The sequence below is a fragment of the Cryptotermes secundus genome, unplaced genomic scaffold (assembly GCF_002891405.2).
Source record: "Cryptotermes secundus unplaced genomic scaffold, Csec_1.0 scaffold1813, whole genome shotgun sequence".
In the NCBI taxonomy this organism is placed as follows: domain Eukaryota; kingdom Metazoa; phylum Arthropoda; class Insecta; order Blattodea; family Kalotermitidae; genus Cryptotermes; species Cryptotermes secundus.
In genome coordinates this window covers 3,942-31,414 of record NW_019724621.1, presented here as the reverse complement: position 1 = coordinate 31,414, position 27,473 = coordinate 3,942, and the positions used below count along the sequence as shown (strand labels likewise).

Below are 27,473 nucleotides of genomic sequence, written 5' to 3'. Positions count from 1 at the left end.
GTCAGTGAAGAGTGGGGGGAGAGGTGTAGAGGTACCAGTAGCCATGGTTGGTGAAACTGAGGAAGCTACCTTCAGTGCTTGGATAGTATTTGCACTAAATTACTCTACAGGCATACACAGAAGCCAAAGAATAAACAGTGACCATTAAGATTGCTGTCTTCTGGAATGGGATGTAATCTGGCATTTAAGAGGAACATATCACCCCCATCTTAAGGGATTTGCCCCCTATTTTGAAGGTGGATTCAGTACGTTCCTCAAAAAAGCTGCTACCCATTTGCAAATTAAGTGGCATCACATTCTGAAAGACAATAGGCAACTGCAACATCAGCAAAATCAATGAAAAAGAAATCTGTGTATAAGGACGTCATTTATAGGTCAAATTATAAGACAACAGGCGCTTCATTTGCCAGCTATGGTGGAGTACATATCCATTATCTATTGTCCACGAATTTGGGGCTACTTTTTGATATCAAAAATGGCGAAGTAAATGTTGCTTTTTTAGTGTAGAAAAAATATTATAAATACAAAAAAGGCCTAGGCAATGCCCATCCGGCCTTCTGTGGCACATTCTTATAAATATGTTATTCTACAAAGCGGTAACACTGCGATTCTTATATAGGACTCAACTTAAATCTGAGAGTATACTGTTAATAATCAGTAAAATTACTTCTTTTAATTTTCTTATATATATAAATATAAGAACGTTGTTTTATGAAATCTTCTTTCTTCTAACCTTAAGGGCTGGATAACGATAACGGTCTATAACTGACTTTAGATCTGTAGATGTTCTTCTTCCTGCATTCAGACAAAATGTAGTGACATCTTTGAATAGTACTTGAAACCTCTAGCAATTATGCAAAAAGTTGGATTTTGCTGCCTCTGGTAGCAGTTTTGGTAATCATCCTGTAATGCTACCGCCCCTTGTGGTAATGTTGCAAATTATCGAGTTATCGAATATTGCCGTCTTGCCTCCAGAGCTCAGCTGAGAGGGTAGAAGGCCGGTCGTTTTTCGGTTCTCCGAAATTCGTTTGGGGGTTGGGGGTAGAGTGATATACAGAACAAAACGACAGAATCATCATGGATCCGGAAGCATTCCTTGACCTGGCCAACCAGGTGGTCAAGTTGAAAATGTTTCCTTATTTTGACATCGCTCATTCAGTCCTGTGTGCACTTCATGTTCGTGAAGACTTGGGACCAGGTAAGCGAAAATATGCCATGATCTGATAATCCTTTGCCCTTTGGGAAGCTGCAGAGATGTCGCGTCAGGTATCGTCATTTAAAACGACAGTGAGTGTAACTTCGATGTCATATAATTAATGCGTCTGTGTTGCGTAAAAATGGTCTGTAAAATTTATTTCATTAGACAGGATTTGAGGTTCTCACAGCGATGGTTATAAAGACTTGTGCGTTCTGCAGTTATACCATTAAAAATCGACTTTAGACGGATTACACTGCATTATATCCCAGACGACACAATTTTTATTTCACTTTAATTCATATTGTTGAAACAAAAGTTGCTACGAATTCTGCACATGGTTTTAAGTACTTTTGAATATACGTTGATTGAGTGCGGTTTATGTCTGTCTCATCTTTTGAGAGTTTCTTATTACTAAGAATGGACAGGTATGTTCTTAGTTTTTTAAATGCTGGTGTTTTAGTTAATTCTGTGCTCGGACTCATCTGAGTGGCCTTATCAACACTTCCACCTGACACACGTAACACCACCGTGTTTGTCATGCTCGGTTGAGCGAAACAGATCAATCAAGCATGAACCGTTACCATTATTGATCCTTCAGGCTTGCTTGCTATAATGAAAAAAAAAAAATCAAACTTGTTTTTGTTCTATTTTTCTGTCAAAGATTTTCACGTATTGAAATAAGAGTTTCTATCAAGTGTTTAAGAAATTGTGTTGCAGTGTCTAGTTCTGTGCCTTGAGCTTCTGTTTATTTTTATCTCCATGACTACCTTATTTTTATTTACCTTTACGACTACCGAATCAACGAGAGTCGCTGTGCGGTATTCCTGCTTCGTACTGTGTAAGTCAAGCTCCCAATCTCTATTCGCAGTGCTACTATCCCGAAGGTTATTTGATTTTCCTCAGTTTCTGTTGACCTCAAAGTAGGCCACCGGCGCATGATTCCCTGTTCTTTCCAATTCATCATTATCGTCAACCTATTTTTGAAAACTTTATAATTTCTGAAAATGACAGATCTCGTTTAATGGACAGCCAAGATGATATTAGGAAATCTAGTCGGGTGGGAAGGGGAATGTATAATGTGCTCACTTCGTAAATCACGTACCGATGTGCCAGGGAGCCGGAAGAACTCAGTCAGTATAGCAACGGGCTGGACGGCCGGGTTCGATTTCTGGCATGGGAAAGAGATTTTCTCTTTTCCGCAGCGTCAATACCATCTCTGGGGCCCACCCAGCCTCCTATCCAGTGCGTACCGGTGGCGCCTTCCCCGGTGGTAAAGCGATCGGGTCGTGGAGCAGACCCCTCACCTGCAACTAGTGCCGAGGTGTACTGTCCATACATCTTCATGGCGTGGTGTTTAATTAATTAAGCACAGGAAGAACTTTGCCTTTTACTGATATGCCAGTTTCCGAGGTGCTGGAACAATTAGTCGAACAGTTTCGTCGGGTTCCTGTATAGAAGATTGTAGTGTACGGACAAGGACACCGAGCAGTTATGCCTGGAATCTGTTGACTTGTATGCCGTTCTAATATAGTTTTTCTCCGAAATCTTGCCTGCGCGGTTCATACCCATTGACTTGATGAGTGAGGGCGTCTCGAGGGCGTCAGTTACGTTTCTCTGGCTTCGTCTGAACTTCACACTCTCAGAAGCTGGTGACCGTCCAATCGTATTGCAGATCGCGCGAGTCAACGCCTCGCCCTCAGAGAGATTAGAAATGCACGTACAATTTTACAGAAAGACCAATTGGAACATGCGTGTGAAGATGGGAGGATATTATTAAAGCGGGTGTAAAGGAAATGCGGTATGAGGATGTGGGTTGGATTAGTTTGCTTCGAGACGAGGACCAGTGGTAGGCTCTTGTGTATGAATCTTCAAACGTCATAATACGCTGGAATTTCCTGAGTAGCTGAGCGCTTATTAGCCTCGAAACCTACTTGAAGTTATTATTGTAATGACAGGAAAAACCGTACTTAAAGATACCGATTGCAAACAGCTTAGACAAGCTTCTGGTGATTTGGTTCCCGGCAAGAACATGGGATATCGGCACTAACGGCGTCCATATCTAAAGGTTATCAATAGCTCTTGTATAGGAGTAAAGACAACAGGAACATAAAGCTGACCGCTCCTCACCATGTAATGTCTAGGTAAAAGAGTACATGGAACTTTACCTCCACGGACAGGTGTTTAGGCGAGGGACGTTACTGTGTAATGTAGTACAGTTACCAAAACGTCGAAGGAACTAACCCTGACTATGAGGATCAGGTTCCTCCGAAACGCAGATAGCGATGTAGCAGACTGTCCTTCGTCACATCCCAACAGATAGTAGGCTTAAACTTTAAATATCGCCATGAAAACTTACGACGAGAAATTAAATGCGCATGTCACGTGGCAAGAGTTTGGAAATCCTCGTCTCTAACTGTAGTCCGACGTAATACCGACTGGGTTACCCCTGCTCCTTTCTATTCTAAGTTATAAGTTTGTAGCAATGCAGGTTATAAATTCAGTAATTTAAATTTGATTTGGTTCGTCCTGGTCCGTCACAGTAGCAATATTATAAAAGGTTATACCCATAATATATTTGCAGAGTCCTGTTCACCAAGCGACCGAACCACGAGGCGGTAGACACTCAACTTCCTTTAAACAGAGAAGCAATATAAAGGGCACGAACCAAATTGGTTCTAAAAATGTTAACAAAATCTTTTTTAAACCACACTTGTAAACAGATTAATTGTAATAATTTATACGTAAATATTTTAATGTATTCATGCACGTCCTGTAGTTGTTATAGGATCAAATTTTATGTTCATGGCATTGTGATGATATTGTATGTATGCATTGATATTGACCAATCACATTGTGATAGTAGTTTCTACCTGTATTGATATATCTTTCTTAAGATGGTCTCTCAGACCGAAACATGTCACGGATGAAAGATTAAAAAAGAAAGAAAGATAAAACATTTTATCAGTCACACTGGATGGAGTTGATTAACCTTTTATAATCTGTAATTTAATGTTTGTGTAAGTTATTTATCATTTCCTCTGCGTAATTTCGGCCCGTACTGATATATACGTTATTATTTACATACGAAACCAAAGGTCATTAGTATATGAGATTTGAGGAGCTCATGGCAGTATTGGGATTATTGTCTTGCTAGGTTATGACGTGCGGTGATAGGTACGAATGTTTAGGAGTACCTTACTGACCTCCATCTTCAAAGTAGAAAAACTGATGCTGAAGATAGGAGCAGCAGATAGTTTTGTAGATAGGTACCAATATTTCGGGCGAATGTGCTGCTTCCATCTTCAGGGAGGAAGAAATAACCCTGAAGGTATAGCCAGAAGGTTCCTGCGAAACGTTGGTACTTATCTACCAAACACAACCGCGTCATATACTGCAAGTGTGGGAAAGCAGAAAGAATGAAAGGAAACAATCATCGAGCGTGGAATGACCCTTAAAGTCCATCCACTTTGCGAACAACGGTACGTCATACCTTGTGTAGCCAACCTTACGGGAGAAAAGTCCTCTGTAATATGTTTGAATTTACCACCAGCGTATGGTTAATGGAAGTACGTTGAAAATAGAATCTAGTAACTTCCTAACGATGGCGTAACGTCTACGTCACTAAAGCCGGGTTTACACGGGTCAAGTATCTTGCCTCCGTACTTGCGTGGTTTTGTTCTACTTGACTTGACTTAGGTACAGCCTGACAAACGTGTTTTCACGTAGTTCAGTAGATGTTCAAGTAGATGTACACAAAGTGTATACGAATCAAATGCCAGATATGAGAAAGCTGGTTATATTAGTCCTGCCGGCCTGCTCACTTGCATCATCTCTTGTTTACACGTGTGAAGTCAGCGGTCAAGTAGGCGATCAAGTGGTAAAATTCGTGGTGGGGGTAGCAGTCAAGTCACTTTACTTGTCCACCGTGCAGAACTACTTGACTTGTCTCGCTACTTGACGCAAGTCGGTACTTGACTTGGCCGGAACTGTTTACACGATGCAAGAAAAATATTCTAATTAACTTTACCGCTCTACATGACCGTTTACTTGACCCGTGTAAACCCGGCTTAACTGACGATGACGCCCCCTCGTGCCATTAGCAGGCGGAGTACAACACCCATTTTCCAAAGGACATTGCGTCAGATCCCAGAAGGCAACTGTCTTTATTTTGCCTTCAGTTTCAGTGAGGGTGTTCCATATTAAAATACGGCAAAGAATGCGGGAACTGAAAGCAGCGACACACAGACGCGAGACACTCTTTCCTTTATGTCTCCACATCTGGGTCCGCCGTGAACACTCATGCACCTGCTGTACAGCACTCCGTACTCTGGCCCCGCCTGCGGCAGCTCATCTGCAATGCGTGCAGATTGCCGCATACACTATGCTACAAGCCGGAAGGTCTCGGGTTCGATTCCTGATGAGGCCACTAGATTTTTCAGCCGCACTATGTCCCTGAGGTCGACTCAGTCTCTAACAGAAATTAGTGCCAGGAATATTCCTGGGGGTAAAGGGCGGCCGGCGCGTGAGACTGTGATAACCTCACCCACCTACATATGTGAGCCGGTTTTCTAGAAAATGTGGGAGCCTCGACGTCTCAACGCTATGGGCCTCCACGGGTTTTTGCAGGGATACCTTTACTTACTTACTTACTTATTATTTAAGGTTTGTTATAAATGGAAAATAAATCAAGTTTGAAGTAATTTAATTAATTTAAATAGGTGCTAATATAAATAAATGGAGCAAATTAAGATGTTAGTGAATTTACGTGGATTAATTTTAATTCCGTGTATCGCTGCAATCTGGTGTTATATAGGTTGTAGGTATATGGAAATTAGTACAAGTAAAGTAAATTAAAGGTAAAGCTATCCCTGTAACAGGCCATGGAGGCCCATAGGGTTGTGAGACGTCGAGGTTCCCACATTTTCTAGAAAACCGGCTCACATATGGAGGTGAGGTTGTTACAGCCTCACGCGCCGGCCGCCCTTTACCCCCAGGAAGATTCCTGGTACTTATTTCTGTTAGAGACTGAGTCGACCCCAGGGCCATAGTGCGGCTGGAAGGATTAGGTAATTGAAAGAAATCCAGTGACCTCATCGGGATTCGATTCCGCGACCTTCCGGCTTGTAGCATAGTGCGTCAACCAAACTGAAATAATTAAATAAGCAAATAAATATGCCTGTTAAGAATTGAAATTCTTCAAAATAATACATCACAATTCAGTTCGTACCTCACAGGAAACTGGACATGCGGTAGCGTAGTTGGTTGAGGTTCTGTGCTACAAGCCGGAAGGTCGCGGGTTCGAGCCCCGATGACATGGATTTTTTTTTTTAATTTACCTAATCCTTCAAACCGCACTATGGCCCTGGGATCGACCCAGCCTCTAACAGAAGTGAGTACCAGAAATCTTCCTGGGGGTAAAGAGCGGCCGGCGCGTAAGGCTGGCAACCTCACCGCCATCTGCGAGCCGATTGTCTAGAAAATGTGGGAACCCCGACGTCTCACAACCCTATGGGCCCCCACGGCCTGTCACAGGGATAGTGTTATCTTTTTTACCCATCGGATAGGCAGGAAGGGTTCGAGAGCCGGCCTAGACATAGTAGCGTAGAAGAGAAGATTCGAACCCCAGTCATCTGGTCGTAGCCAGTTATTTTGATGACTAAACAACCGTGGCTTTTGATCAGAGGGAATAGTTTATATGGGTTATATAAATTGGATTTAAGTTGCTCCAAATTAAGGACTGGTCTTGGAGTTAGATCAGTTTTCTGTAGTGAGTACATAGCCTGAGAACTCAGACCACCAATTTCGTACAGAAAGCGTGGCAAGATGTACTCAATGTCGAATACACCTTTCTAAATGCGGTCTTTGCGATTTTATTTAGAAACCGTATCGGCCTTGATGTTAATGTATTGCTAATGCAAATCTAGTAATGTTACACAGCAAGACTTTCAAGATATTATACCTACCGTGGGCAGGGAGCCGGGATTGCGCAGTGGGTATAGCGATTGGCTACGGGCTGGACGACCGAGGGTTCGGACTTCGAGTCCCGGTAAAGTCAAGAATTTTCTCCACGTCGTCCAGACCGGCTCTGGGGTCCACCCAACCTCCTATCCAATGGGTAGCGAAAGTTTTTTCCCCGGGGGTAAAGCGGCCGGGGCGTGAAGTTGACTACTCACCTCCAACTAGTGCCGAGGTCAAGAAAATGTGGCTCAATACATCTAGTCTCCCCATACACCTTCATGGCGTAGTGCTTAATTAATTAAACACGGAAACAACTTTACATTTACTCTGAGTTGTGGCGTTCGATGTGCTTCTCAACTAGGGTGTATTAATTTAATACACTTAAGAAGTGCTTTAATTTAGCTTCTACACTTTAAAAATATAAATTTCATGTGTTCCGTAGTCGTGGGGCACGCGGTAGCGTAGTTGGTTGAGGCACTATGCTACAAGCCGGAATGTCGGGGGTTCGAGCCCCGATGACATGGATTTTTTTTAATTGACCTAATCCTTCCAGCCGCATTATGGCCCTGGGGTCGACTCAGCCTCTAGCAGAAATCAGTACCAGGAATAGTCTTGGAATGTTCTTGGGGATAAAGGGCGGCCGGTGCATAGGGCTGACAACCTTACCGCCATCTATGAGCCGATTGTCTAGAAAAAGGAAGTGCATTGTAATGGCTGTTTTATTCATTTTATCAGTAACAGAACAAACGCCACACTCTAGTCAATACTAGCCCTGCTTTATATCCAGGAGGACCTTGGTCGAAAACTCAGCCCATAGACAAGCTTTCCTCAGATTTTTTTGGTATTCCTAAGTCACTACCGGCAAGTTCCGGGATACTATCGCAGATCTTGCCATGATCGCTTCCTTCCACAGTTTTTCCAATTCAGCATTCACCAGTTACACGACACTGCGTAACCTCATCCGCCGATACGTACACTCCCAGGAGTTGCGTGAAGCTTATTGAGGGGTTACGTAAGAAGGGTTTTAGATAATGTCAGACACAGGTTAAAAGAGCCAAAAATCGTCTTGGCATCTTGCTTTGGGACGGTTTGTTTCTGTGAGTCGAATAAATCAGTTGTGTTAGATCAAATCTTGTGTTTATAATGCAAGACCGCGTAATTTGAGATAGAGTCTGAGCCGCCACTGAAAACGGGTGCGTAAAGTTTAAGGTAGGCCGCATACTGGAATGCGTCAAGACACGATATCTGCGACATGACGCAAAGAAAGGAGCACAGTTGAAACGAATGAGATTATGAAAACCGGTCTGAGTCATGCTGCAGACACGTGCAGTGAGACTCTGAATGCTCCGTTTCTGTGCGTCAGGGTACTCAAGCAACAGCACCAGTGTACGGTATCGACATGTGTGAAGAGCATGACGTCATGTCATCAACTAGAGATGTGATAAGACGCAGACACGTGCTACTTAGGTGTGCGGACTCGAGTCTGAATTATACGAATGAAGCAAAACTGCGTCTTTTGTCTCATGTCTTGATGCTTGTCTTGACGCAGTTGGTGTGCGGCCGCCCTAATTCTTGAGACCGAAAGGTATGTCGACTTAAAAAAAAAGATTAAGAAACGCTGATCTTAGCAATTGTAAGCGACATTAAAAAAAAGTAAATAATTATTCTACTTTGACATCTGGACTTCTTAACTGTAAGTTCGTATCTGTAATAACAGCAGGGACTGGGATACCTCAGTCGGTATAGTGACAGGAAACTGGCTGGACGGCCAGGTTTCAATTCTCGGCAGGGACAAAATGTTTTTCTCTCTTCCACTGCGTTCGGACATGGCTCTGGGACATGAAGCTTACCACTCACCTCAATCTACTGCCAAGCTCGAGAATGGTGGAGCTATACCTCCATTCCCCCATACAGCTTCATGGAATTACGTTTAATTAATTAAGAACAGGGAGCACTTTATTTTCGTAACAGCTGGATTTACGATTCTTTGTACTTTGATACCCACTTACCAAATAAGGTATGACAAATTACGAACGAGACATTTGCAAAATATGTTTATATTTCCATAACGCAGAGATGGCTGATAGATTGTCTGAAAATGTGGCGGAGTTCACATACAAATTTTGAAACGACGTTATCAAAGCAAAACCTGATTCAGGAGGAAATTAAGAGCAGATTGAATTCGGGTAATGCTTGCTACCATTCAGTCCAGAACCTTTTGTCTTCTCGTCTATCTACAAACATAAAAATGTACGGAACTATAATTTTGCATGTAGTTTTGTATGAATTTGAAACTTTGTCTCTAACATTAAGGGAGAATCGTAAACCGAACAGGGTGCTGGGAATATTCGGACCGAAGTTGAAGTCAGAGGACATCGAAGAAAACTGCATAATGAGGAGCTTCACAACTTGTACTCTTCTCCAAGGAAGATGAAATGGGCAGGGCATGTAACACGCGTGCGGGCGAAAAGGAATACATACAGGGTTTTGGTTGGAAAGACAGTAGGAAAGAGACCACTGAGAAGACCTAGGCGTAAGTGGGAGGATAATATTAAAATGGATGTTAAAGTAGTATAAATCAGTGATATGGACTGGATTAATCTGGCTGAGGATAGGGATCAATGGAGGGCTCTTGTGAACGCGCTAATAAACCTTTGGGTTACATAAAATGTTGAGAAATTCTTGAGTAACTGAACAATTAGTTGCATCTCAAAAAATGACTCGACTCCATGGACTCAGTTATTTTTAATTAGTTAGTTAGTTGTTTAGTTATTACAAATTGGAGTTGTGTTGAATGAACATCGCCCCAGGGACGGTGAAGCTGCGAACCGCGAGGGGCAGGCAGGGCTCTGTACATTCCTCGTAGCCTGGTCTTTATTTCTGTGCTCGCCACCTGAGGCAGACTTGAGATATTTTTGATCCCGTCCCCCGGGCCGGAACGAACGGAGACGGAGAATCGCGTTGCAATGTGATGTAATGTTTCCAGTCTCCATTAGGAAACAAATGGAGCTTGTCCCACACGGAACGTTACAAGTTTGTGAGGTGCTCGAAACTTCGGGTGAGACACCCAACGAAGTTCAGTACCTGACGGTAGTCATACCGTCAGGTCATGCCACGATGAATTGTTTAGGATGTGCGATAATGCTTTATATACTCCGCCACAAGGGGGAGACGGTGAAAATTGCAAAATTATGGGCAACATTTGCACTAATTTAACACGCGATGAATGCATTTAATTTAACTAGTCAATTCCGTGGTACAGGGTAAAAGTAAAGCTATCCCCGTAACACGCCATGGAGGCCCATAGGGTTGTGAGACATCCAGACTCCCACATTTTCTACTCAATCGGCTGACAGGTGCCGCCGGCCGTCCTTTTACCCCCAGGAAGATTCCGTGTACTAATTTCTGTTAGAGGCTGCGTCGACCCCAGGGCCATAGTGGAGCTAGAAGGATTATGTAAAGTATTGTCCTCTGTGCTTAACTAATTAAGCACTACGCCATGAATGTGTATGGGGGAGTGGATATATAGATCCACATTTTCTTGACGTGGGCACTAGCTGCAGATGAGTGGTCAGCTTTACCCCCGGGGAAAATGTCCCCGGTACCCATTGGATAGTACGCTGGATGGGCCTGAGAGCCGGTCTGGACGGAAGGATTAGGTGAATTGAAAAATCCAATGGCCTCACCGGGATTCCGCTACTTTCCGGCTTGTAGCATAGTGCTTGAACCAACTACGCTGCCGCGTGCCACCCCCCATGGTACAGGGTGTTTCTCTAAAACTGACAGTTGCTAAACAGTCAAAGAATTCCACCCTTTTCTGCAACCCTAAGATTCATTGCCATGTTCGAAAAAGCTGGGCATTTGATCCTGCCCTGAGCTGGTTGAATGCCATCCGCACCGTATTTCTTAGAGACCAATTTTTATCTCATATACGTTGAAGCAGTAGGGATGATCCGGGATAGCTAAGTCGGTATAGCTACGGGCTACGAGCTGGACGGCCGGGGTTCTATTTCCGACGAGGGAAATACATTTCTTTCCCCTTCCACAGTGTTCAGAACGACTTTGGAGCCCATCTAGCCTCTTATATAATGGGTACCGCGGCCGACCACTCACTCCATCAGATGCAGAGGTCAAGAATGGTAGAGTTACGCTTTCGCTCCCCAGACGTCTTCATGGCATGCTACTTAATTAATTAAGCCCAGGGAAAACTTTACCGTTTGCCTAAGATTAGTTCTCTAGTTCGATAAAGCTTGCCATTGAATCCTGCCCTAAGTCAGTTTCTGCCCCCGATTTCCGAGAGAAGCATTTTCTGTATCCCATATAAGTTTACGCCTCTCAAGGGATATCTTCCTTTGAGCTTCAGCTAATTGTGAATGCACATCTCATCTCTCGCCTAACCTATCGTCCGTATTTTTATTACGTGTACAATATTAGGCGAAAAGTACAAATTGTGGCTTTCCTCATTATGAAACTTTAAAATAAACATATTCAGTGGTGTAATAGTTATGACTAGTACTTGTTAACATTTGAACTGGTTTTCTATTGGGAAAGTTATAAAAATATATGGCTTGGTACAGAATTTGGGAAAATGTGAGAGGCATGATCGATTCCACGATTTGTTGGGGGGGATCAAGCCAGAAAATTTTCTTCCAGTCTTTTATATGAGGGCTGTTCGGAATGTAACCTCTGATGAGTTGTTTGGTCAACAGTTTGAACAAGATCCTCACTCACTACAGGGTCGACCATTTCGCTCTTCATCGTGAACATTTGTTCGCCGATCTTTGAACAGTCTGTATCATCATCTTACAGATCCTTCACTCATTACATTTTGACGGTAAACCGCTGCGCATAATTCACCATGGATTTCCGCAGCACTCGTGTTATTAGCGTGAAGAAATCGGATAACAGCGCAAATTTCGAAGCTGGCGGGATTATCAGTAACAGGACACATCATAACTCACTCTGTAGAGACAAAAACAAACACTAGGTGACCAGTTATATAATGGTTTACAAGATAATGGAATGCTTATGAAATCACCTTGCCGTTTTTATGTTCATTCCTTATTTTAAAAAATAAAGGAGGTTTATGAAATCACCTTACTGACTCTGTGCATTTTCAAAACATCTGTTAGCTATCTTTATATCATGATTTTGCCCTTCATTCTGGTGAAGAGACCCAGGATTTTGTGTGTTTCTTTCAGTACACTACATTCCAGAAATTGGATTGAACTGACTCAGGATGTGGTCCACTTACAGGATATTTCAGTCATAGTGATGAACTGTTGGGTTCCATAACAGTAAATTTTTTGGGCAGGCGAATAAATATTTTCTGCTCAAGGACCATGTTGCAAGGTTTGGATTCTCACACTGGTGACTATAAGGATTATGGTGTCCTGGGATTTGATGCCATGTAGTGGAGTAGCTTGTTACAAACGTTCTGGAGTAACATATTGGCTTCATGTTCAAGGTAGACAAGTCATGTAGTCTGATAGATTGTTACCAACATTTCAGAGGAATTCGCTGCCTCAACTATCCTGAGGATGAAAACATGTTCCTGCAAAGCGTTGGTAACCATCTGCCAGGCTATACAGCATCAGATTCCAGAAGACAATAATTTTCAAACATAATATTAATGGCAGGTTATTGTATTTAACTCTCTGAGGCTATGCTTTGACATTGATACAGTAAATATGCATGCTTCATTGGTGTATCCTATTCCTGTTGTGAGCACTGCACCTTGAAGGCCATCATTTCTCAGTGAGAAGAAATGCAGTATAAATGTTATTTCCACTGGATGTTGCTGTGATGTGTTGCAGGAGCACAGGCCTTCTCCCGGAAACATCCTATGTCATGCTGGCTCTCCACCATGCTTGTGGTGTTTGCTGGAGGGATGCTCTGCAATGGCCTCCTTGGGGAACCCGTCCTTGCCCCACTGAAGAACACACAACAGCTGGCTGTTGCTACTGTTGTGTGGTGAGATTTTGGATTATCATAATTTGTAAAGTTAAAGTTGTCCTTATGCTCTATTAAGCACCAGGCCATAAAAATGTATGGGAAGGTGGAGGTACAGTTCCGTGCATTTTATAAATTCAGTGGTAGATGATAGTCAGTGGCCAGCTTTATGGCCCTATTGCTCTGTGCTGGTAAAAATACCTGCAGTAGTCACTGGATAGAAGGCTCTTGAAAGTATACAAAAACATTAAAAATTAATGTTAACATGGTAGAAATAAAGAATTCAGTTTTCTCTTTTAGAATCATTGCAATCCTTACGATTGTACGATAGAATCTATACTTACACTGTGAGGTTTCTTGTTTAGCTTATGCTTTGACCCTGAAGATAGAAGTTATATGTTCATTGGAAATGTATGAACTACACAGCATTACAACCCAGTAGCCCATATCCTTCATAGTCACCTCTGTGGAAAATTTTAATCCAATATACAACATTGCTTAGTGGGAACATAATGTCACATATTTGAGTGACTGTATGTGGGGTTTTTGTATTGGAGACTGGACTTATTGACCACTTACAGGTTGTAGCTACAAGTATCTATATCACGATCACTAATTTACACGCTTTACAAATCACTACAGCACACGTTAAATCTTTTCAGTCTGCTCTGTCTTCACCAGACTTTCCCGGATAACAGCTTCTAACAGTGGGGATTCTTCAACTGCACCAACCAGTTCTTCTCTTCACAGACTCCCTTACAACTGACTCGTAACTCACTCTGTTACAGACTAACTTCTAAACTTCTCTCGGTTATAACATCTTGGTATGGACCGCCTAGAATCCACCATTCATTGTTGTACTCCAATTGTTTTCATGGAAACGTGTTTGTTTGTGAAGGCATTACCCAGTAACAGTTGCACATACTTTTAAGAATTGGTTAGCTAGCAGTGGATGTTGTTTCATTGTTTACTTTGAGATTGTTACCCATTAATGGGAGTACACGCTACAGTATATTCACAAGACTGTCATTATAAATAAACAGTCTTAATAACTTCAGTGGTTTGTTTTAAGGAATACCCAGGTTAAGTTGTGAATTTTCACACATTTCCTATATAACTGGAAAAGTAATTTAGAAGTGAGCAAGAGCGACTTCTGAATTCGAGGTAAGAGTCAGAAATATTAACAAACAAATATGATTGTGCCATTTAATAACACACATGAAACTAATTTTTATGCTTTGACCAAATTTGATCTGGTAGGTTGGCAGAACCTCCCCCTTTGTTCAGTCAGTTAACTGGCAGGAAAAGTGTTCATAAAATCTGCTTGGTGGTAATTTTATTCTGATTGTTCACACTTTCTGCAACAAACAAAATGCCCAATAAATGCACAAATTTGAGAGATTATGTTTGTAATTTGAATTTCTCATGATTGTAACTTAGAAGACACTATCTACTTGGACCTGACACTGACACTAGCCTGACACTGACACTGACCTGACACTGACACTAGCCTATGAGTCAGATGAAGCTGCTGATAGAAACGAGAGTCTTTGACTTTGAAGGAAGTGGCAGTGGGTTCTTCTGAAATATTGGTACATGTCTACCAGTCTACATGATGTCATATCTCGGAAGACAGTGGCATCTACAAGTATTTCAGGTTGTAGCACCAATTTGTTTTGATAAGATACTAAGACATATTTTATGTGTTGGTTTCAGGTATGTCATTTTTTATACTCCATTTGACATTGGCTACAAAGCAGCAAAATTCCTGCCAATCAAAATTGTGTTTTCAGCTATGAAAGAAATTTACAGGTAATTGTAATACACATATATCTTCTTATTTGAGGTACCAGTAACAGAGAGATTAATGTCGATGTATTCATTCACATTTTGCACAACTGACAGACAAGAAGACAAGTAAGTAAAATGAGAACCAACTGAAATAAATGAAACAGAAGCTCAGAAAAAAGCACGAGAATATAAGATGCTTCATCCCCAGAGACTTATGAGGGTCTGTTCAGAAAGTAACCATTTAGTTTAGGCAGCTAATGTAGGCTGTCACAAGTTTTGCGCAAGATGGGTTCTGAAAATGCTCATGGGTGCATGGGTGCCCATAGGGTTGTGAGATGTTGAGGTTCCACATTTTCTCTAGACAGTCGGCTCATAGATGGCGGTAAGGTTGTCAGCCCTACGCGCTGGCTGCCCTTTACCCCCAAGAATATTCCTGGTACTCATTTCTGTTAGAGGCTGAGTCGATCCCATGGCCGTAGTGTGGCTGGAAGGTTTAGGTCAATTGAAAAAAATCCAGTGACCTCATCAGGGCTTGAACCCACGATCTTCCAGCTTGAAGCATAGTGCCTCAACCAACTATGCTACTGCGTTAGTGTCAAATTGAAATCTGCTGCCAGCACTGTGATAATGGAAGATTTAAATCCAGGTGAGAGAGGTTAAAGAACAGTTTTATTCTCCAAGGTTGATCTTTGGGACAGTGATATATTTCACATGTCCTAATGTCACGTGCTTTGCACGTGGGAGCTTTAAAGTCAACCAGAGAGTCATGGCTTCACTTAACTGGCATTGTGTGTCTACATGTTGACATTTAAAAATCATAGTCATCTGATGAAGGAATGCATATGACTGAGGGTTCACAGACTTATGATTTGTTGACAGGTGACATAAGTTGATAATACTTGGTCATTCTTCACATACAGTTCTCCCCTTTTCTTATCATCACTCTCAAGACCACAAGTACCAAAGAAAAGTGTATTCCCAGTCTAGATAGGATATGCTTCTGTATACATGTATGACGTGTTAGAGTACAGATGCATGAATGGATCTAGGTGCCTTACAAATATACTTTATGTATCATCATTAAACAACAAAGGAGTTGACTCTTTCATTGGTCCATTATAGCTGCAGCCATTCCTTACTTGGCCTGTGGTCCTTTGTTCCAGTAGGTCTTTGGGAGGTCTTTATCCTACATTCTGCTGACATGGAAAATCCACCAGTGTTTGTAGTCTAACATTTTGTCTAGTACTGCTTCATCATATTAATGAGCAAAGATAATCAGTCACCTTAAATATGGTGGATTTGGAATGAGGTACAGTGAAGTGTTCCTGGACAGTGCAGAGTTAGTTATCTTGTGTGCTGGAGACTGACGGGCGGTCAGCAGTATCCTGTCCCACCATAGACTGCTGGCTGAACAGTGGGAGAAGTCAGCCAGTTGGATTCCCATTGGTTCTTCCATATGATGTTTTTTTTTTGATAAGGCAGCGGTGTTTTTTTTTTTGGGGGGGGAGCAAAGGGAATGAAACTAGATCGAAAACAATATTCAAGTGCATGAAACTGAGATGCTATAAGAGCTATAGTGTTACAGTCTCCAGGGGTGTTATGTTATGTAGTTTTGTACACAAGTAAGAACTTTACTTCTTTTGGCTTATTTTTGACTTCAGTAAGAACTTCTCGGAGGAATGCGGTGCCTCTGTCTTTTGGGTTCCCTGACAATAGAGTCTGCAGGTTTGTCAGAAATGTTGGTACCTGTCTACAGAACTACACAGTTTCACATCTCAAAAGGCCATAATCTTAATGCAAACCTCTGAGAACCCCAGATATTACATGCATAGTGTGTTTGTTATGAGTAAAATTGTTACAGATCTTCTTTGAAAAACAGTGTAATTTATTTGGTCTTTGTCTCTTTGTTAGTACCAACCTTATGGCTAGAAATACTGCAGTGCCTCGTAATATTTCATCTCCAGACTACTCAGTGGAGGATGATGAATTTGATACTGTGGATGCATACTACAAGTTTTCCTTAGATGGATTTCGTTTTCATTCAAATCTGTCCAACAGAATGTTTATAGGACAAAGCTGAAGTAGAAATTTATCAGAGTTCTTATAAACACAAAACACTTCAAATGAAAGTCATAGAACATAATGAAATCTATGATTGATGTCATATACAAAGCTTTTAAGTGTTGAACACTAGCATCACTTTCAGTGTATTTTGTTTGCAGTTTATTTATGTAGTGTAATTTCTTTCCATAGATGTAAAAAGGTGTATGATGGCGTAACTCACGCAGCAAAGTTATATCCTAACGCATATATAATTATGATTCTCATTGGAACGCTGAAAGGTAAGTTGAAATTCGTTTCTTTGTTCCAAAGAGCCTTTTAAGATAAGTTCCATGTTTTATGTTAATCCTTACGTGGATAATATAGTGTCTCAAGGCATATTTAACTCTTAGAGTAAAGGAAATATTTATGGCTGTCACATCTCTCTGATTAATCAACTGATTTTGTAATCCACATTAATCAATTAACTGATTAGCAAATGGCCCTATACCATTTTTTTTATTGCTAGTGGGGTGGGACTAAGTCCCTTCTATTGCGGCCACTTCTGGTCTATTGTACCAGCCCCACATGATAGGTGAGGGTGATTGTGGAGCAATTGGTGGAATGAAGACTGGCAGGAGAAACCAAAGTACTCAGAGAAAACCTGCCCCAGCACCACTTTGTCCACCAGAAATCCCACTTGACCAGACCCGGGATCGAACCCAGGCTGCTGCGGTGGAAGCCAGTGCCCTATACCATTAGTATTTTAAAACTGAGAATGAAAAATTTAGCATGAGATACTGAATGTGCGTTTTTCATATTGGTTACATGTATTTTTTCTTTTATCATTTAATTCAGTTCTTGTTTCAATCTCAGGATTTGTCTTAGAACTGCAAACTCTGTTCATGGAATTGTCTGTGTCTCTTAAATGGAAAGCACCATCAGCCAACCAAGTTCAGAACTCCAGACTGTAATAAAATTGTCCACCCTTACAATTTTGAAACATTAACACAGAAAAAATAATGGACATGCATGTACTGTCATACTGATCTCGTGTTGTGTGGGTGCAGACAAAATTTCCAAAAGATGGATGAACATGGTTTTATAAGCAATTTGTTTAAATGTAAATGTATGGGAGACTGCTAGAGAGTTATGTAATTCAGTGCAACATGCTCAGGAAAATCCTTTGCATTGTGTTGAGAGCTAGAGCAGTCATGTGTACAGCACAAGATTAATCTTGAGAGTTGTGAGGAATGCAGGAAGTCAGAACCATTAAAGGCATGGTAGCAGCAAGAATCAACAACTACTACCTGAGCCAAAACACAATTGCTTTACTTCAGTCCAGCTGAGCCCTACACAAGTAAGCTAATGGCAAATACATTCTGAACTGATGCTATACATAGTAGGTAGGTCTGTTTTGACCCTCCCCCCACTTCCTTACACCACAGGTTTCAAGATAGAGCCTCTACCAGTATCTGCAAAAGGGAAACATGTATTGCACTTTGAGTCATTCCAGGCTTGCCAATGCATTTTCAACAGCCACTGCATTAGTAGTTTATGATCAGCATTTAATGTACCACGACTGGTCCCATCATTTCAGGATATGGTCAATTGTGTGGTGTAGGATTGACTGGTCAATATAACTTTCTATAATCTTCACAGTGTCTCCAAGCTGCTGTCAGTTGTTAAGCATCCTGTAACATAAATCTTCATCCCATACTCAGGCGTGCAGATGAGGCATTTAACTTGACCTCAGCAGGGCTATGCCTGACCCTTAGGAATTTTCCTGTACCCTACACATTATTCTTATTTGCCATTTCATATATTAATAAATCAATTTAACTTCACAGGTAACGGTGCTGGTTTTACAAAGTTGTTTGAACGATTAATCAGGGGAGTGTGGACACCAACAGCAATGGAATTCATGCAGCCAAGTTTGTAAGTTCAATTCATAAACATTATTTCATGGGGATAATCATTTCATATTACTATGCAGCAATGTGAATAAATCCTGTTGTTTCCTGATGCATCTTTTTCTTATTTATTAAGATTACATAATACAGGGTTTCATTGTGATATGGATATGGAATAATCAAAAAACAAGACTCCTTTACAGCTTATTGTTTATATACACAAAAACGTGGTGTGTCTGAGAACAGAAATAATGCAGGTAATGTACAAATATCCTAAGAAATGACCCACCAGTTTAACTTATTCTCTGTCCCCACAGTTCTCTGATATAAAGTCACTTACTGTATGACACAAATATTGTGAATGTATCAAGTTATTTATATTTCATTCACTCTGTAATTTTAAGGACCACTTTATATAAAGGCCTCATCAAATTTTACATGCATCTTTTCAATTGTCTGAACATTTCATTTGATATGTAACCGCACATGTTATGTAGAAAGAATGGAACTTCATTGTGTAGGCCTACCTAGACAGATAATGAATGTATTACCAAGGGAAGAAAACTTATTAGCAAGGCCAGATTTAAGGGGGAGCAACTGGACATCCAAAACTACAGTGGAGAGATAAGCCTATTCAGTAGGAGGGCAGAACAGACCTAAAGGCCTGAACCTTGACAATGACAATGAGTTGATGTATGACACACATATTTTATTAATATTACAAAGTACACAAGATACACATTATGTGCTTTTTAGTATTTACACAAAACTCACTAATGTCATAATATAACCTATTAAATGTAACAGGCGAAAGCTTTGTCCAACCTCCTCCTGTGTTAATAAAGTGTATTAATAAAGTTTTTCAAGATATAAATAGATGGTTCACTACTAATTTATTGTCACTAAATGTCGATAGGACACAATTTATGCAGGTTATAACTAAGACTAGTTCTATAATTGATTGAAATATAATGCATGGGAACAAGAGAATAGTTAATATTTGTAATATAAAATTCCTTGGACTAACACTGGACAACAAATTATCTTGGAAGGCTCATATAGATACAGGTGTGCCCAAACTAAGTTCAGCTTGTAAGATTTGAGGCTTTCACGGCGTTGTCGCTTGCAGATTTACTTATACTTTTTCTTCAACCCTGAAGATGGGGGCGATACGTTCCTCCGAAACGTCGGTTAACACCACATATACACGGTGCCAAATCCCAGAAGACTGCTTTCTTCTAAGTTCAGCTTGTTTCGCGATTAGAACAATTAAGCCCTTCTTGTCCAAAGAATCATTGAAGATGGTATATTATTCCTATTTTTCACTATATCATGACTTATGGACTGATATTTTAGGAGAACTCTTGTTATAGCAATACAATTTTTAAACTACAAAAAAGAATATTAGAATTATGGTGGGGATTAGAGATTGAGATTCATGAACAGAATATTTTAGAGAATAAAAAATATTACCACTACAGTCTCAGTATATTCACTTTTATTATGTGTGATCAATAATAAACATAATTTCAAAGTAAATTCTGAGATACATAATATTGTTGCATGTTTGCTAGGCAATGTGACAAGAAATTGTGTGTGGGTTTCGGATTTGAACGGATATTTATTGGACAGTCACTCTTACACTCACACTTACAGTTATTCTCCACTTATAACATATTTGGATGTTTCCTCTTCAGTGTTACGACAATCTCGCACCACCATTCTCGGTGAAGTCTTCTCTGTATCTCTGTGTAATCTCTTCTCTCTGATCTCTTTGTGTCATTTTGTATCTTGGCTTGTTGTAATCTGATCTCAATTCCGACCTGGTCTTCCCTTACACCCTACTGTTGTACGGGCTAGAAGACACCTTGTTCAAGGGTTCCATTTCATGTGTTCTATCCGCCAGTAGCTAGTGTTTTGTTTCGTTGTAGCGGTAACTTCACTAGTTAGCTAGCATATGCTCTCATTGTTACGAGTCTTCCTAGCCATTGTCATGCAGCTGCCTTGAACAATTTGTGTGTAACGGTGGAAACTCCATTGTTAGATTGCTAGCCATTGTACAGCAATGGATGCATTCTGATTCCTAGGCATTGCAGTGGTAATGCTGGTTGTTGCCTAGGAAATCAACACTCATCTCAACCATTCCAGCTTTCTGGCAGCACTCCACATTATTAATAATGGGACCAAATTTGATTTGCATCACCCACCGTCTATAATAAAGATTATATTTTGCATTTCTTGAAAAAATAATCACAGTTAATTTTCGTTTGTAAAAATTGCACTTTTGAGTATGTGTAGAAAATTTTATTGTCTTTCAGACTCTTTTTAGTTAGTATTTCTATGTTGCATAGGAAGGAAAATACTATGTATTTTTTTTCTGAAAGTTTGCAATGTTAATTAATTAGGGCGATTTAAATACTGGCCGCAGAGGGCTCCCGGTCAATTTAAAAGTCCGTACGTTAAAGGTTACCAGCTTCTGCTTCAATAAAGGATTAGTTCCATGATACAAAACAATTTAAATCAACCTTGAATTCTTTTTTAGCATTTCCATTCATTTCACACATTAGATGAATATTTTAAATACAAGACAAATTAAACCTTTTACAATGCTGTTTATATAGTACATTGTGTAAATTAATTGAGTATAATCTGATATTTGTTTATATATTTAAGCTATTATCCTAATAAGTTATTACCTTCACACCAATTAGTCCCATATTCTTGTTAAATTACTGAATTATATATAATTATTGTTTCTATTATGAATGTAGTTGTAAGATGACTAGTTCTATGTTTAGAACTAATGTATGCATATGTGACATGTTCTGTATCTGATGGCTTTGGTAGCCAGTAAGGATCTATGGACTTAAAATAAAGATAAAGATACAGATACAGATATAGGTAATATCAACACAGTGCATAAGCTGGGTGGGAGACATACATGAAACATAAACTAAACACACCTTTTCAATGCCACCTAAAGGTGTATTTTTCTGTTATTTCTATCTTGTAATGTTCTTGTAAAAGCATGAATATTAGTCTTTTTTAACAATAAGTGAGGTGTAGATCCTACCCATAACATCGAGCAGCATTTATGTGTAAAGAGTTCACAGATTTTATTCAGTGTCAAGAGTTGAAATAAGATGAGAAATAATAAATAAATGGAAAAGTAGATGTTGATGGTTTTTGAAATAATTGTATGCAATCGGTTTTATTCTGGCGACCATAGAACTTTAATTATCTAAAGTAAATGCAATTAATATAATATTTAACAAAGTATTAAAATCTGAAAGCCTCAAATCTATTAAAATCTGCTCTACATATTATCAAGTATACGAGTGTGTTGGTTTTGTAAAGTGTCAAAATTCTCTAATTTATAAGATTTGTGGTATTGATGTGAGGCTACAAGATGATAACACTGTGCCAGTGACTACGTTATGTACACGTTTTGATTTCAGTCCAACAAAAGCCTGCATAGTTGCATCAGTTATATTTGTCCTGGATAAGAAGACTGACCTTATCTCAGCACCACATGCTCTGGTGTACTTTGGAATTGTAATATTCTTCGTATACTTTAAGGTAAGTAAATATTTGAAATGTATGCTACTCTGGTGGCCCTTAGATAAAGTACTGGACTCCTGTTAACCAGCTGGATGCAAAGCAGGTTTGAACACATGGTTTTTGAACCCGTAAACCCTCACTTGAATCCTCACATCATTGAGAGTAAACAGAATTTTGTTCTATAGGCACTTCCATTTAAGAAATTAATTCCTTCTTCCTTAACAGGTAAGCTGTCAAGAAGGATAAAAGACTGAAAAACTGTGGGGGGTAATAGAAACAAACAAGCAACTTCAGTTAAAGTTTATCCTATTTTTGTCAGGTGGTCCACATAATGTTTCATCACATTATCTGTTAGCACTGGACACACTGAAAAATGGTGGATGGATTTCACATACGAGTCTTAATAATGGGAACTAAACCTGGAGAAGTACTGAAAGTGGGCTGCATAATGTAATGAATTGTGTAATTTCAGTGTTGTAATGACCTAAGTAAATTGAAAGTAGGCTACACTCTGACTGAGGCAAGTACTAGTTCAAAATGCCCATATTTTCAGCTGTCTTCACTTCTTTTGGGAATCCATGATCCATTTGTTCCATTTGAGAACCTGTTCTGTGCACTGTTCTTGGGTGGAATCTGGGACGCCTTGGCTAAGCTCTTTGGTCGTGGCGGGAACAAAGATGAAAAAGCAGATGCGAAGAAGAAAGATTAAATATCCTGTCTGAGGTATGTGAACTTTACAAACAATGGGGATGATATAAATGAAGATAAATGAATATGCTCTGCTGTTTGTACCTGAATTACTTGTCAAATGTTTGCTTACAAAGTGTACACATTCTTTCCTCAGCAAAGGTGCCTTTTAGAGAAATACGTGTTAGAACAAGAAGGAAAAGTGCTTATTTATTCAACTGTTTGACAGTATCCATTCTAGCAGTATGAGTATCAAGTGAAATTCACTAAACATTTTAACATCCATGTGCTACTGTTCTTTTGTTACATCACTGATGCTCCAGTCTAATTTCATAATTAAAGAATTTTCTTGGAAGCCCCTTGTAGTATTGATAGTGTACATACAGTGAAATTTTTGCTCCCTTTGAAGTGGTATATCCCGATTATCAGTTAACACTTTGCAAAATGCTTTTACAGATAGTTAAGTGAAAGTGCCTTTTGTTGTCTGCTACTGTATGACCAGTTTTGTATACACTTCAGTCATTTATATTGTTGAACGGTTCTGTCTTCTGGGTTATAATGTCATGTATTCCGTTCAGAGTCCAGTCTGCTTGCCGCATGCTTTTGTACTTGTTTCTTGCTTGGCTTATTCTTTGACCCTGAAGATGGAGCTGACATGTTCTTCCAAAAAGTTGGTTGACTTTCAATGGACTACAGAGCGTTAGGTCCTAGAAGAGAGAACTATTCATAACCACCATTGTGAGAACCTCAAATCCTACATGTATAATGTGGCCAGATTTTAGGTTTCAGAATATGGGACACACATTTTTTATATGAGGACTAACCTTTCTGTAAACTTAACCTGTACTAACACCACAGCAAATCTTTAGCTTGAGTTAGTCCTTCTCACATCCCCATAGCAAGTTTATTTTGATCCATTTTAATAATGTGTATCCATTTCGTTTTCTGGTTCATAAATGGGTTCTTTCCAATAGATTTCTTCTATATGCATGTTTTCTTCCTGCCAAACTGCATCCGCAGCTAATACTCTTTTGGTTTAATACCCTAATAATAATAGCTCAATTGTGTAATGCATAAAGGTATACATATATATTGTTGAATTTTATTTGGGAGTTGGTAATAAGATACATTCTTTCATCCGAAGCACTTCTGTATATTAAAGAACTGACCTACAGCTGAGTCGCAGTATGCATACTTGTACCTTGATGTAATTGCTAAGATCCATTGCCATTTCAATGATGAACTCTACAAAACAAATAACTGAAATCATAATATCCAAAACCATATATGTGAAAGTTTTTGTTTTGTTTTCAGTATAACAATCTTTGCTAATAAATGTTGATTCTATGAACATACAGGTAATAATAGTTAAAAATAACAGTAAAATGAACATGGATAAATGTAAAATAATGTTATATATAATTTTATATGGCTTTCCAGTAACTTTCAGTGAACTTCAAAGATGTTAGAACCAGTCAGATGTTTATGTGCTCAGTTAATTTCAGTATTCCAATTGCCAATGACCAGAAAGGGTTTTGAAAAATTTCACTTCTGTGACTCAACACATATGTGGTCAACAGACATTTAAAATCCAGCAATAGCTCTTTTTCCTTCATTTTCTGGTGCTGATACTACACTTCTGTACTTAAGTCTTCCTTTCTGTTCACTCTTCTGGTGCAAGTTGATTTTCCAGCTATACTGCTGGTATGACATTTTGTAAACATAAAACAGGTTAAAATGCTGTGCAGTATTCCAGCAGTTTTTTTTTCTTGCAGACCTGCAACATTCGCACCGTGGGAGTGAGGAGCACCCAAAACACAGAACTAGTCATGCTGCACATTGGAGCACATAACACATTGAGGGGCATGTGGACTTCAAACACCATTGTGAAGCAATGAAATTCCTAAATATGTTATGCATAAACTGTTTTAAACGTTATTTATACAATAAGTTTTGTATACATTTTATTCATGGTACTGTTGTAATCTACATACATAGTTTATGTCATACATAACATATACATTTTATTCATGTTTCTGAGAGCCACACAGTGTGTTTGTAACATAACATATAACATGACTTGTCAATTCATTGTACATCAGCTGATCTCAGTGGGTGCAGTTCAGCTGTAGAATGAATTGATACACCTGATTTTAAATACTCAACATGTTCACATAGATGTTTCATGTGAATTTTAATTTTATTGTGAACAAATGATTTTACATTGATTTCCAGTATGTATGACATTAACTGTTTTCATGTAGAAGAGACTATAGTTTTAAATTTCCTAATAAAATACATCACCAAAGGCATTATACATCTGGAAGATTGTGTAAAGTTTTATTTCATTTTACTAGAGAATATGGTTAATTTTAGTATTCTCAAGCACCAAGCACAATTCCAGGTCATGTGAGACTGTTTCAGAGTTACCTAATAAACAAAAGCACATTTCTGGCTAGTTTCAATTACCTACAAGTACATAAATGCTATTTGTCAGCTACAGCAGGTAGAAAAATCTCTACAAAACTCATCTTTTTACGCAGAACAGGAAATTCATAGTACATATTTAGCAGGCTGAAATGTAACATGGCATGGTAAGAGGACAGTTTACTAAAATAATTAGTTTGTATACATTTTGGTCTATAGCAACATAAGGATCACCATGCTAACAGTAAATTCCATTAGTCACATCTTCAAGGCATTTAAAAAGTGACATACACAGCTTTAAATTTTTGTAACAGATGTCTGAATTATTCATCATGGTGCCGCATGGTTCTGAAGTCACAGATTTTCGATTCATACCTGTTGTGCTAACTTTTGCCACTTTACATATTTCACAGGTCACGGTGATTCTGCACTTGTCATGAAAATGCTTTGTACAGCCATTGTATTATTTCCCATTTTCCTAAAATATTACCATAAGAACTGAATGGTTTCCATAGACCTAGCACCATACAGAACTTCAAGATCTTGGATTAGAGGACTGGAGAAAATGTGGATCTATACATCCACTTCCCATATGCCTTCAAGGATTTAGTGCTTAATTAGTTAAGCACAGGGACAACTTTTATCTTTTTTTTTCAGAAAGATGTTTATGCTACTTAAGTTCAAGATTATGATGATCTGATCACTCACATTCTGGTAGCTGCAACATATCTAGGGCAGGCCTAGAGGATTAGTTCATGTCGTGGCTTTAACTTGACATAAGCATGTAGTGAGCATACAAACTGGAGGAAGAATCTTTGAACAGTTTTTGCGAAGAAATATGTAAAATTGTGTGGGGGTCCCCATTATATGATCGGCCTTTTGTGTTAAATAAAACATAAGATTCAAACAGAAAAGAGGAAATAACTTAAGAAGCTTTGCTTTTCATTCATTCTAATGAAAAGCAATAAATAAAGATGCTAAATATAAATACCTGATTGTGTGCATGAATAGACTACTATTTAATTTTCTGAAACAGTGACAATATGTCATAGCTCAAAAAAAATGAAGAATCACCAGTTAATTTACTTTTGGTGTGGGGCCCCAAATGACTTCCCCAACAGCTACCTAAAGGGCGCCTGGCATATAAGGATGACAAACTCGCCACCCTCTGTGAGTTTACTGCCTACAAAACGTAGGAGCTTCAACATTTTACAACAGTAAGGGCCTCCATGGCCTGGCACAGAGATTGCTTAAGGAGAAAACTACCATCTAAGGAAAGAGGTTTCACAATGCTCTGGAATGACCAAACTGAAAGTTTTTCGTTTGAAATCCTCCTGACAACTTTTTCAAAAACTTTCTAAACAATTCGACACATGTATTCAAGTAGGAGGTGATTACTTTCAGTAGAAATGAAACAATTTTTTATTTCCTTGTATTCTTTATTTCTCTTTTCACACATTTTATTAGATAAAAACAACAATATACAATTCTCATAATTTTATCAAAATTAACTTAACATCATTCCAATCCATGCAAGTAGCATCAATCACAAAAATTATTTCTTCTAATTTAGCTGGATTGAATCACTCAATAAACTGATCACACCTCCAAGCATCACTTTGTACAACACTCAGTAAATAAGCAAGTTACAAAACTCTGATACTCAATTCTAATCTCAAACAAACTTTCATTTCAAAATTATTCACTTATGAATTTGCATTAGTTACACTCCTGCAGCCAAAACCTTGCACAACATTCGCAAACTGGGGACTGTACTGCATACTTCGCTTAGCACGACCAGTCTTTTCTTTCTTTCTTCTTCTCCTCTTGTTTGTCCACCTGAAAAACACAAATGTAAAATTATTATACTACTGTGAGTACAGACCAACGTATATATATATATCTTTGTGAATGTGGATAACCACAGACTGTACACATTTAACAAA

At 39.3% G+C, this 27,473-nt stretch overlaps 1 protein-coding gene across 1 annotated transcript; it reads left to right on the top strand.

The window, feature by feature from the left end:
• Positions 1-965: 965 nt before the first annotated feature.
• LOC111862609 (trimeric intracellular cation channel type 1B.1) lies at positions 966-25,550 on the top strand. Its single transcript, XM_023848131.2, has 8 exons — positions 966-1,198; positions 12,973-13,129; positions 14,825-14,920; positions 17,153-17,241; positions 18,790-18,877; positions 22,311-22,431; positions 22,967-23,136; positions 24,876-25,550. The coding sequence occupies exons 1-7, from the start codon at positions 1,078-1,080 to the stop codon at positions 23,120-23,122; spliced, it is 828 nt and encodes a 275-aa protein (XP_023703899.1). The 5' UTR covers positions 966-1,077; the 3' UTR covers positions 23,123-23,136; positions 24,876-25,550.
• The last annotated feature ends 1,923 nt before the right edge of the window (positions 25,551-27,473 follow it).

What these genes read in the sequence shown, in the direction of transcription:
- LOC111862609 (XM_023848131.2), top strand. Translation starts at nt 1,078, where the DNA reads ATGGATCCGGAAGCATTCCTTGACCTGGCCAACCAGGTGGTCAAGTTG. An exon ending in GCTGTTGCTACTGTTGTGTG is followed by an intron (nt 13,130 to 14,824) that starts GTGAGATTTTGG and finishes TGTTGGTTTCAG; the next exon opens with GTATGTCATTTTTTATACTC. An exon ending in GCTATGAAAGAAATTTACAG is followed by an intron (nt 14,921 to 17,152) that starts GTAATTGTAATA and finishes TTCTTTCCATAG; the next exon opens with ATGTAAAAAGGTGTATGATG.